This window comes from Amyelois transitella, chromosome 21 (assembly GCF_032362555.1).
Source record: "Amyelois transitella isolate CPQ chromosome 21, ilAmyTran1.1, whole genome shotgun sequence".
Classification (NCBI taxonomy): domain Eukaryota; kingdom Metazoa; phylum Arthropoda; class Insecta; order Lepidoptera; family Pyralidae; genus Amyelois; species Amyelois transitella.
This window is the reverse complement of record NC_083524.1, coordinates 811,564-824,926: the sequence shown is the minus strand read 5'-3', so window position 1 is coordinate 824,926 and position 13,363 is coordinate 811,564. Positions and strand designations below refer to the sequence as shown.

The window sequence follows — 13,363 nt, the reverse complement described above, 5'->3', positions numbered from 1 at the left end:
GGACTGAATGGCCACGTTCAGCTATTTGGCTTAATGATAGAATTGAGATTCAAATAGTGACAGGTTGCTAGCCCATCGCCTAAAAAAGAATCCCAAGTTTGTAAGCCTATCCCTTAGTCGCCTTTTACGACATCCATGGGAAAGAGATGGAATGGTCCTATTCTTTTTTGTATTGGTGCCGGGAACCACACGGCACTTTTAATTTTAATTACAATCTCTAAAAGCTCCATTATTTCGTGTGGTTCCCGGCACCAATAAGAAAAAGAATAGGACCAGGGTTTCTGTCAAACTCAAATACTGAGAGTACGGAAGGTAAATGGGGAAATCACCGTAATATGCTCCCTAAAATGGAGTTTACATACATACATACATATGTTCACGTCTAGGTCCCTTGCGGGGTAGACAATAGTTTTGCAAAGACTGAATGGCCACGTCAGCTATTTGGCTTAATGATAGAATTGAGATTCAAATAGTGACAGGGTGCCGTGTGGTTATAGAATAGGGCCACTCCATCTCTTTCCCTAGACGTTGTACCTAAAAGGCGTCTAAGGGAACGGGAAAAGAATATAGACATGACTATGTTAATATTAGTATGTATGGTGTAAGGATTAAGCGAAAGAGATTAATGGCTACTTATCATCAAATTTTTCAAAGCTTGCATAAAGAGAGTTATGAATGTGGATGAAGCGAATGAAGTATGCAGAGATCGTGGCAAGTGGAAAGAGGTAGTCTCTGCCTACGCCTCCGGGAAAGAGGCGTGGTTTTATGTATGTTTGTATGTATGTATGTATCATCAAATTTTGCAGTGGTCGGCTGGTGATCACTCCATTAACTGATCGTTGCTACGTCACCTTGATGTGTGCTATGCATCTCAAATTTGGAGGAGCGCCAGCCGGTCCCGCTGGTACGGGAAAAACTGAAACAACTAAGGTATTTAATAACAAGATTTTTACCTTCATCATTAATTAGAAGAGCAGGATTTTTTTTGTTTCACCGATTCAGTGAAATTAGTTCCTTGGTTTTTTTTCTGTGCGATGAGAGACCTTGTAGAGAAGTTTGATACCTCTTATTTTTTGGTTTGTATAAAGAGATGGTGGAACTATAAAGGGGATTGTGCATAAATTTAAATGTGATGTTGAAGTTGCAACTTCAATTGTCTTGCTCCAAAATCTGTAATAATAGAATAAGCTTTGAAGAAAAAAGAAATAAATTTGAAGTGTTTTTCTTCATTGTATCTGGTTTTTTTGTTATACCAATTACATCAAGGCTTGTTAAATATTTGTTTTAATTGAAATTGTAATGTATTTTAACGCTTGGCGCTTGTGTGTGAACTCTTTCCCCGTTCGTTTTTTTGTGTAAACACATACTGTGTGGTACGAGCGAGAACGTCGAGGTGACTTCTTTTAAGTGTAATTGTCATTTATTTTCCACATTTAGGATTTGTTACACCTTCATGGTTTTGATATCAATAACGAACACCGTGGCCTTTGTATAATGTGTCAAGTAGATTCAAAAAGTGCCGTGTGGTTCCCGGCACCAATACAAAAAAGAATAGGACCACTCCATCTCTTTCCATTGGATGTAATAAAGGCGACTAAGGGATAGGCTTACAAACTTGGAATTCTTGCTTAGGCGATGGGTTAGCAACCTGTGATTATTTGAATCTCAATTCTATCATTAAGCCGAATAGCTGAACGTGGCCATTCAGTCTTTTCAAGATTGTTGGCTCTGTTTACCTCGCAAGGGATATAGACGTGACCATATGTATGTATGTATATCATTTATTTTCCACATTTAGGATGTTATGTTACACCTTCATGGTTTTGATATCAATAACGAACACCCTGACCATTGTATATTATATCGAGTGGATTCAAAATAGAAGCTACTGCTCATTCTCTCCTATCACCAGCTGTGTCATGTACATATACTTACTCACTGCCCTCTCTGTTTTCACTTATTATAACAGGATTTAGCCAAAGCTCTAGCGGTGCAATGCGTGGTGTTCAACTGCTCAGACCAATTGGACTACATGGCTATGGGCAAGTTCTTCAAGGGACTGGCTGCGTATGTATTATTTAACCTTCTTAGACGATTTTTTATAAACATCTTCAAATACATATTCCTTGTCGCATTATTTAGTTGTTTGTACCATGTGCCGTGTGGTTCCCGGCACCAATAAAAAAATAGGACCATTCCTTCTCTTTCCGATGGATGCCGTAAAACGACTTAGGGATAGGCTTGCAAACTTGGGATTCTTCTTTTGGACGATGGGCTAACAACCTGTCTTTTTTTTAATCTCAATTCTATCATTAAGGCAAACAGCTGAATGTGGCCTATAAGTCTTTTTCAGCCTGTTGGCTCTTTCTACCCCGCATCGGATGTAGACGTGATTATATGTATGTATGTACTTTCCGGTGTATTACATGTGGACCACTCTAGACGTAGATGTTGTAAGAGATGACCAAGTCTAATCAATTAGAACTTTCACCTAATTGAATAAACATGAAAAAAGCTGAATAATTTGTTGGTCATACTGGTCAGAGAAGGGCCACTAGAAGTACAACCATGATCCTGTGTTTAGTGGATTAAGGTTGCAGTTCAAAGGTCAGACGGAAGTCGCTTCGTGTAAAACAAAGATCAGACGGGAATCGCTTCGTGTAAAACAAAGGTCAGACGGGAGTCGCTTCGTGTAAAACAAAGGTCAAACGGGTGTCGCTTCGTGTAAAACAAAGGTCAGACGGAAGTCGCTTCGTGTAAAATAAAATCAGACGGGAGTCGCTTCGTATAAAACAAAGGTCAGACGGGAGTCGCTTCGTATAAAACAAAGGTCAGACGGGAGTCGCTTCGTGTAAAACAAAGGTCAGACGGGAGTCACTTCGTATAAAACAAAGGTCAGACTGTTTCATATAGGAATTTATGATTGATTAAGTCCAGGTCAAAAAGCAGAATAGCTTCAAGGAATATAGTTCATGTTAGACCTGGACCAATACGTTCCTGCAAAAATGAATTAGACCCTCTGCAATGCTTTTCATTTTTTATGACTAATGACATGATTGACATCATTGTGACTCATACCAATGCAGAAATAGAAATGAAGTCCCAAAAATACAAAAATATAAAAGCTACTCAGAGACCGACGGATGCTGATGAAATTAGAGCCCTTATTGGCGTACTTACATTATCTGCAGCTATGAAAGACAATAATTTACCATCTCGGGAATTATTTGACGTTACATTTTGTGGGAATCGGTATCGTAGTACAATGTCTTGTGATAGATTTGAGTTCCTAATAAACTGCCTTAGATTTGACGACAAATCTACGCGTCTAGTACGAAAGCTGGCTGATGTTTTCGCCCCATTTCGAGATTTATGGAATCTATTCATCACTAAATGTCGTGAGAATTACAAACCTGGTAGTTATCTTACTATCGATGAACAATTACTAGGTTTTAGAGGAAGATGTCCCTTTCGCATTTATATACCAAACAAACCAAACAAATATGGTATAAAAATTGTTATGACAGTAGACAATTCTACAAAGTATATGATAGATGCAGAGCCATATCTGGGTTCTTTTACTAAAACAGATGGAGTACCACTAGGTGAATATTTCGTAAAAAAATTAACACGCACTGTTCACGGCACAAATAGAAATATTACTATGGACAATTGGTTCACTTCGGTACCTCTAGCCAAAAGTTTAGTAAAAGAACCATATAAACTGACTTTGGTTGGAACTCTAAGAGCAAATAAGAGAGAGATACCTGTGGAGTTGCAAAACGAACGCACGAGAAAAACAGGAACTGCTATGTTTTGTTATGACAAGGAACTAACTCTGTTATCCTACAAACCAAAACCCCAAAAAGTAATTTTTTTACTATCGTCATGTGACGAAGAAGGCGCAATAAATGACAATACTAAAAAGCCTACAATTGTTGAATTTTACAACCAAACCAAAGGAGGGGTAGACACTTTCGACCAGATGTGTTCCCTTGCTTCTTGCAGCAGAAAAACACGGCGCTGGCCGTTGTGCATGTTTTACGGAATGCTCAATATTGCATTTATAAATAGTTACGTTATTTATGTAACTAACAATGTAGAGGCTAACAAAAAACCATTATCGAGGCGTGATTACCTAAAAGCTCTACATCACAAGTTAATTGAATCGCACATACAAAAAAGGCTTACAATACCAACTCTTCAAACTGGTCTGCGCGATTCAATTAGACAAATTTTAATCATACCAGGAAGTAGTACTTCGAATGCTATACTAGAGACTGAAGAGAATAATGCGCCTAATGTACCTCCTATACAAAAAAAAAGGAAAATATGTGCCTTGTGTCCCTCTGCAAAGCGAAGGATGACTAAAACTAGTTGCACCAAGTGCAATAAATCGTTGTGTGGGGAGCACAAACTCGACGTGTGTCACAAATGTTTTAGTCTTTAGATTTTTACCACTGTTTTCATTTCATTAGTTTATTTCATTTGTTATTATTAATATTTTTTCAAAAAATTTACACATTTACTGTTTATACTACTTAAACAAGCACATTAAAAATGTTAATGTTGCTGACTTTGCATGAAACCTATGATCTCATTCATAAGGCTGTTTGATTAATAAATATGCTGTTTTAGTTTATGTAAACACAATAAATAATAAGAATAAATATAATTCATTAAAAATAAAAATATAAATGTACATGTTTTATTAAAAAAAAACCTTTTATGCCCTTTGAAAAATATCGTAGTCGAAACGACGAAGATTCGTAATAAGCGTCGAAAAATAAGGTTAGTAATCTAGGGTTAACATCTACACACAACTTAGATTTCAAAAGTTCTTTTGAGCATGGTAAGTTTGTTCTTAACAACCTGTTCATTAACAACTCTGAAGGAGAATAATCTAAATTTGCCACTGGACTGGTTCTATAATGCAACATTGCCAGATCAAAACTGGTACCACTCTCTTCACATTTTTTTAACAAACTTTTTACAATTCCAACTGCTTTTTCTGATAAACCATTAGACTGAGGATAATGAGGACTAGACATAATTAACTCAATGTCATTTTTTAATGCAAATTGCTTAAAATCAAAACTACCAAATGGCATGTTGTCACTGACTATATATCTTGGAAATCCATGAGTACTGAAAATTTTCATTAACTTTTGTATTATAATTGAAGCTGTTTTGTTTTCTAACCATACCATTTCAATCCATTTGGAAAAATAGTCTACCACAACTAAGAAATCTTTACCTGCATAGTGACCTACATCCATACCTACTTTACTAAATGGCAAATCCGGAATCTCATGAGACATCAGAGGTTGTTTACAGTTAGATACTCTATATTTTTCACATGGTTTACATGATAATACATAATTCTCTATGTCTCTCGACATTCCTGGCCAAAATAAAACTTTCCTTGCCCTCTTTTTACATTTCACAACTCCTGCATGACCTGAGTGCACAATACTTAATAATTCCTTTCTTAATGATCTAGGCACTAACACTCTATTCTCAAAATATACAATATTATCTTTTACCATTAACTCATTTCTTAATTTAAACAACTTTTTTAATTCTGTACCATATATATTTTTAGCATTTTTGGGCCACTCTGTATTAAACCAAGTCATAATATGTTGCAAGTTACCATCCTTCATTGATTCCTGTTGTAATTCTATCAGTTTCCTTTTTGAAATTTGTAATTCACCCTCTAAACCGTACACAGTTTCTGAACTCACACAATGAACTAATTCTTTTAATGTATTTTCTATCTGCCCGTTAGTGGTATTATAATGTCTAGATAGATAATCAGCTACAAACATTCTAGATCCCGGAATATACTTTATTTCAAAATCATATTTTAACAGTCTTAATACCATTCTTTGTAACCTAGCTGAGATTTGATTTATATCTTTATTCATTATGGCAACTAAAGGTTTGTGGTCTGTTTCTACAACTATTTTACGCCCATAAACAAATTGATGATATTTTTCCATAGCTAAACAAATTGCAAATAGCTCCTTTTCTATGGGTGCCCATCTTTGTTGACATTCTGTATAGCACCTAGAGTAAAAAGAAACAGGTTTACCCTTCTGTAACAAACAAGCACCCATACCACTTTTAGAACTATCACATTGCAATGTTAATGTACCATCTTTTTCTAATATTGCTAAAGTAGGTGCACTGGAAATTTTACATTTTACCTCTTGAAATGCTTTTTCTTGCAAACTACCCCAGTCCCACAACACATCTTTCTTTAACAAATCTCTAAGCGGCTCTGTTGTTTTTGAATAATTTGATATAAACTTACTTAAATAATTACACATTCCTAAGAACTTTTGTAATTCCTTAACATTTTTTGGTTTTTCTATTCATATAGGAATTTATGATTGTTTAGGACATTAATTATAAATAAAACACATAATAGCTTCGCTTGCATGATGACGCAATGCCCAACTGATTTATTGACTTGTATGGCCGTTACAACTGTTAGTCTCTCTCTTGACAATGACATTGACACTAATATGACACACAGACGGGAGTCACTTCGTGTAAAACAAAGGTCAGACGGGAGTCGCTTCGTATAAAACAAAGGTCAGACGGGAGTCGCTTCGTGTAAAACAAAGGTCAGACGGGAGTCACTTCGTGTAAAACAAAGGTCAGACGGGAGTCGCTTCGTATAAAACAAAGGTCAGACGGAAGTCGCTTCGTGTAAAATAAAGGTCAGACGGGAGTCACTTCGTGTAAAACAAAGGTCAGACGGGAGTCGCTTCGTATAAAACAAAGGTCAGACGGGAGTCGCTTCGTGTAAAACAAAGGTGAAACGGGAATCGCTTCGTGTAAAACAAAGGTCAAACAAGAGTCGCTTCGTGTAAAACCCTTACTTACTCAATCCAAGATCGTGGTCATAAGTGGGGCTACTCTCCAAAAAAGTGAGGATGTTCTCGATACCAACGCCAGGTGGATCATGATGGCTAAATCTTCTTGATCGTGTTATAGGTCCGGCGCGTGGGCATGCTTCGACGAGTTCAACAGGATCGACATTGAAGTGTTGTCTGTGGTTGCGCAGCAAGTAAGATCATAGAGACCTACATACATACATACATAAAATCACGCCTCTTTCCCGGAGGGGTAGGCAGAGACTACCTCTTTCCACTTGTGACGATCTCTGCATACTTCCATCGCTTCATCCACATTCATAACTCTCTTTATGAAAGCACGGCACTAAACCTACATAATAACATAATACTACTAATATTATAAATGCGAAAGTTTGTGAGTATGTCAGTATGGCTGTTTGTTACTCTTTCACGCAAAAACTACTGAACCGATTACGATGAAATTTGGTATGTAGGTAGCTGAAGACCCGGAATAACATATAGGTAGGCTATTTTTATACTGGAATCCCCGCGGGAATGATTTTACGCGGACGAAGTCGCGGGCGGCCTCTTGTAATAAATAAATAATTGACAAACATAACAAACATATATACATATTTAGATATATTTATAGTGCCGTGTGTACAAATATAAAAAAAGAATAAGATCACTCCATCTTTTTCCCTTGGATGTCGTAAAAGGCGACTTAGGGATAGGCTTAAAAACTTGGGATTCTTCTTTTAGGGGATGGGCTAGCAATCCGTCACTATTTGAATCTCAATTCCATCTGAAAAGCCATACAGCTGAACGTGGCATTTCAGTCGTTTAAATGAATTCGGGGTTATTTTACGGCGCAGGCACCGTAAGAGCATAGGTTAGTATTTAAACTAATGTAACTTCGAAAATATTCGCGCTGGGATTCGAACCACGATGATGCCTTTATGCGCAACACGCATTTTAACCGGGCACCTTACCGATCCGACCACCGACGTTAATATTATTGACAGTACATACATACATACATATGGTCACGTCTATATCCCTTGCGGGGTAGACAGAGCCAACAGTCTTGAAAAGACTGAATGGCCACATTCAGCTATTTGGTTTAATGATAGAATTGAGATTCAAATAATGACAGGTTGCTAGCCCATCGCCTAAAAGAGGAATCCCAAGTTTATAAGCCTATCCCTTAGTCGCCTTTTACGACATCCATGGGAAAGAGATGGAGTGGTCCTATTATTTTTGCAATGGTGCCGGGAACCACACGGCACATATTGACAGTAACAAGTAAATTTTTGGTATAGGTGGTGACTATACAAAAGGCACAGGTGGCCCGCCTTGAGAAGTTCATGTTTGAAGGCTGTGACTTACCCCTGAAGGCTTCCTGTTCGGTTTTTATTACAATGAATCCCGGATATGCAGGTAAGTTGTTTTTAAACTTGTTGAATAGACCTTAATAAGACAGAGCCAATAGTCATGAAAAGACCGAATGGCCACGTTCAGCTGCTCGGCTTAATGATGGAATTGAGATCCAAATAGTGACAGGTTGCTTGCCCAAGCCCCTTAAAAACAAGGATCGCAATTTTATAAGCCCATCCCTTAGTCGCCTTTTACGACATCCATGGGAAAGAGATGGAGTGGTCCTATTCTTTTTTGTATTAGTGCCGGGAACCACACGCCACAATCCACCAATAACCACGTCTCCTAATGTAGCTCTTCTTACTCAGGTCGCACGGAGCTGCCGGACAATCTCAAAGCACTCTTCATACATACATACATATAGTCACGTCTATATCCCTTACGGGGTAGACAGAGCCAATAGTCATGAAAAGACTGAATGGCCACGTTCAGCTGCTCGGCTTAATGATGGAATTGAGATCCAAATAGTGACAGGTTGCTAGCCCAAGCCCCTTAAAAAAAGGATCGCAATTTTATAAGCCCATCCCTTAGTCGCCTTTTACGGCATCCATGGGAAAGAGATGGAGTGGTCCTATTCTTTTTTGTGTAAGTGCCGGGAACCACACGCCACAATCCACCTATAACCACGTCTCCTAATGTAGCTCTTCTTACTCAGGTCGCACGGAGCTACCGGACAATCTCAAAGCACTCTTCCGCCCTATATCCATGATGGTGCCAGACTATGCCTTGATAGCTGAGATATCCCTGTTCTCCTACGGCTTTTACGAAGCCAAGATTCTTGCTGGCAAGATCACAACTACTTTCAGGCTCAGCTCTGAACAGCTATCTTCACAGGTACCCTTACAGGGACATACATACATACAAATGCCGTGCCGTGTGGTTCCCGGCACTAATAAAAAAAAAAGAATAGGACCACTCTGTCTCATTCCCATGGATGTCGTAAAAAGCGACTAAGGGATAGGCTTAAAAACTTAAGATTCTCCTTTAAGGCGGTGGGCTAGCAACCAGTCGCTATTTGCGAGGTGGACAGAGCCAACTCAGTGTTTTCAGGGCTGTTGGCTCTGTCTACCTCGCAAGTAGTGACTCTCTCTCACTCTTCCGCCCTATATCCATGATGGTGCCAGACTACGCCTTGATAGCTGAGATATCCCTGTTCTCCTACGGCTTTTACGAAGCCAAGATTCTGGCTGGCAAGATCACCACTACGTTTAGGCTCAGCTCTGAACAGCTATCTTCACAGGTACCCTTACAGGGACATACATACATACAAATGCCGTGCCGTGTGGTTCCCGGCACTAATAAAAAAAAAAGAATAGGACCACTCCGTCTCATTACCATGGATGTCGTAAAAAGCGACTAAGGGATAGGCTTAAAAACTTAAGATTCTTCTTTTAGGCGATGGGCTAGCTACCTGTCACTATTTGAATCTCAATTCTATCAATAATATAAACAGCTGAACGTGGCCTATTAGTGTTTACAAGAAGTAAGTAAGCCCGTAAGGAATATAGACGTGATTAAATGTATGTCATTTATTATTTGCAGACTTAATGTAAATAGCATTTTATTTTATGGTATTTTTTCGTAAAGGCGACTAAGGGATAGGCTTACAAACTTGGGAGTCTTTTTAGGCGATGGTTTAGCAACCTGTCACTATTTGAATGTCAATTCTATCATTAAAACAAATAGCTGAAAGTGGCCATTCAGCCTTTTCAAGACTGTTGACTCTGTCTACCCCGCAAGGCATATAGACTTGATTATATGTATGTATGTACGTACATACATATAATCACGTACGTATGTATGTGCATACATATAATCACGTCTATATCCCTATCTAACAGCTGAGAGTGGCCTATCAGTCTTTTCAAGATTGTTGACTCTGTCTGCCCCGCAAGGGATATAGACGTGATTATATATATGTCATTTATTATTTATTGTAACAAATTAATTTTGATTAATTTGAACTTAATTGCGGACTTAATACAAATAGCATTTTATGTTGTTAGTAACAATGAGCGGACTTAATGCTAATAATAGCATTTTGTGGTAGGATCACTATGATTTCGGAATGCGGGCGGTGAAGACTGTTATTCTGGTGGCTGGGAACCTCATCAGGCAGATGCCTGATGCTGAAGAGCGTCAGATCGTGCTCCGCTCGCTGAGGGACGTCAATGTACCCAAGTTCCTGGCTGATGACTTGCTGCTGTTCAATGGTAGCTTTTGTTCTTGATAAATGTAAATTTTCTTTAATAAATCAAAATTATAGGCATTGCTTCCTCTGACCCTTATGTGATTGACTTACGAGTATGTTACGCTTTTAAAATTATCAAGCAACAAAGATGTTATAAATAAATGCTGAAGAAATGTAACGTCAAGTTATAAATAGGAAGGATTTCCATAAAAACCATGTAAGTCATGTATTGCTCAAGAAAACCTAACCCAAATTGTTTTACTGACAATAAAAAAGTATGCATTCAAAACTGTACCGTACTTTTTTTTCATTTATTTATTTATTTATTAATGGAAGTCTATCAGTCTAATTTATATGATATTTAAGTAATAATAATAGCGATTGCTAATTACAAGACTTCACGAGTAGAATTGCAACCATGGAAAGATTTACACAAAAACTGCGTCATGACATATGTACATAGATAAATGTATAAATGAACATAAAGTAAAAGAACAGATAAAAGCAATATACTTATTAAATATCATTGAAAAAGGATCCAGTCAGTAAACAACTAACTGTTTTTTTTAGACTGTAAGCGTCCGTGGTCGAATCTATAAGGTCGTCTTCGTTACGACTTTACTCGATCGATTTGACATTTTTAACAGCATGGTGCTTAAAATGCGTGATGCGTGATGGAAGGCGTGTTCGAATCCCATCTCGGCCTTGTACCAATGACTTACCAAAAGTTGAATTCTAACCGATGCACTAACAATAAGAGAAAACAATACGGGTTAGGTTAACCCGCAAAGGTTGCCGAGGTCAGATGGGAGTAGCTTCGTGAAAAAATCTGACTCACCCAATCCAGGGTCCATGGTCAAAAGCATACCGCATGCTCCTCTCCAGAGTGGTGAGGATGCAACCGGGGACTAAAAGCCAAGAAGAAAAAGTACATTTTACAGACGGCCTCTGTGGCGTAGCGGTAGTACGCTTGTCTGTGACACCGGAGGTCCCGGGTTCGAATCCCGGCCAGGGCATGATGAGAAAAAATATTTTTTTGATTGGCCTGGGTCTTGGATGTTTATCTATATAAGTATTTATTATAAAATATAGTATCGTTGAGTAAGTAACTCGTAACACAAGTTTCGAACTTACTTCGAGGCTAACTCAATCAGTGTAATTTGTCCCGTATATATTTATTTATTTATTATTTAGACTTTTTGCAGGTATAATATCGGATCTGTTTCCTCGCGTGGAGATTCCAGTGGTCGACTATGGTATCATGGAGCAATCGATTAGGAATATGCTGGTCAAGAAGGGATACGATGACCTTTACAGTAAGATATTTATGCGTTTTGTGATTTGCTTCTAAGCAATATTGTCATTGTTTGAACATTTCCATAAGGAATTTTTCATTTTGTCGAACTTTTTTTTGTATAAGTTAGTTCGTAGCTGTCTTGTAGTCAAAATATAGAAAAAAAAACACACTGTGAAGAACATTTGTCTGATGCATTTATATTAGAAGCTATTTCTACGTACAGATCTTGTGATAACTTTTTTTGTGCCGTGTGGTTCCCGGCACCAATAGAAAAAATAAAAGGACCACTCCATCTATATCCCATGAATATCTTCAAAGGCGACTAAGGGATTATAAACTTGGGACTCGTCTTGTAGGTGATAAGCTAGCAACCTATCACTATTTGAATCTCAATTCCATCATAAAGCCATACAGCTGAACGTGGCCTTTCAGTATTTTCGAGGCTGTTTTGGCTCTGTCTTTCCCGCAAGGAATATAGACGTGAATTGCCTATATTACATATAAACATACATAGATACATGTACACGTATCTATGTATGTATATATGTACATGTATCTATGTATGTATATGTACATGTATCTATGTATGTATACATATATGTAATTGACTGATGTATATATGTAATAAATTTTTTTCAATGTTGGATTAGGCATTTGTCTTCCACCTCATCATGAATTAGAATAGAATAGATTTATTTTCAAAATTGGATACAAGGTATCACTTATTAACGTAACATAACTTAAATCTAATTATAACTTCTACCGCTAACTAATTGATCTGATGTTCTAACTACTGCACATTTTTCAGCGTTCATATTTAAGATAATCCAGTTGTATGAGACTACTGTTGTGCGGCATGGTCTCATGTTGGTCGGCCCAGCAGGGTCGGGGAAGACCAAGGTAAGTTATTTTTGTTTCCAAATGCCAAGATAAATACATACATACCTACATACATACATAAAATCACGCCTCTTTCCCGGAGGAGTAGCCAGAGACTACCTCTTTCCACTTGCCACGATCTCTGCATATTTCCTCCGCTTCATCCACATTCATAACTCTCTTCATACAAGCTCGGCGGTTTCGGGTACTTTTATATCAATACTAGGTAGTTTTAAATCATATCAATATTTAAAAAAACCTGAGTGTTGCCAATATATTCGATACTAGCTTATACCTAATCTATACTAATATTATAAAGCTGAAGAGTTTGTTTGTTTGAACGCGCTAATCTCAGGAACTACTTACTGGTTCGATTTGAAAAATTCTTTTTGCGTTGTATAGACCATTTATCGAGGAAGGTTTTATGCTGTATAACATAACACAGCAACTATAAAAGGCAAAGAAAAAAACGGGGAAAATTATTCCACGCGGACGAAGTCACGGGAACAGCTAATGTACCTATATTAAAGTTTCATTGATGGTTCCAAAAAAACTGACAGAACATCAATCGTGGTGTTATGGGAACTCTAATAGTTATTACTAGCAGTGCCCGCGACTTCGTCAGCGTGGAACAGTTATTATGGGCACCATTGAAGCAAGGATGAATAATTCTCCCCGTTTTTTTTTTCA

The 13,363-nt window shown here is 37.8% G+C and overlaps 1 protein-coding gene across 1 annotated transcript in view; it reads left to right on the top strand.

Annotated features, from left to right (window-relative positions):
• The window catches only part of LOC106142182 (dynein axonemal heavy chain 1-like), a 93,010-nt gene that overhangs the window by 35,364 nt on the left and 44,283 nt on the right, over positions 1–13,363 (top strand). The window contains exons 33-40 of the mRNA XM_060950171.1: positions 807–930; positions 1,970–2,067; positions 7,009–7,081; positions 8,192–8,309; positions 8,962–9,140; positions 10,357–10,519; positions 11,703–11,813; positions 12,603–12,694. Of these exons, the coding sequence (XP_060806154.1) occupies positions 807–930; positions 1,970–2,067; positions 7,009–7,081; positions 8,192–8,309; positions 8,962–9,140; positions 10,357–10,519; positions 11,703–11,813; positions 12,603–12,694 (958 nt within the window). The remainder of the gene's footprint in view (positions 1–806; positions 931–1,969; positions 2,068–7,008; positions 7,082–8,191; positions 8,310–8,961; positions 9,141–10,356; positions 10,520–11,702; positions 11,814–12,602; positions 12,695–13,363) is intronic.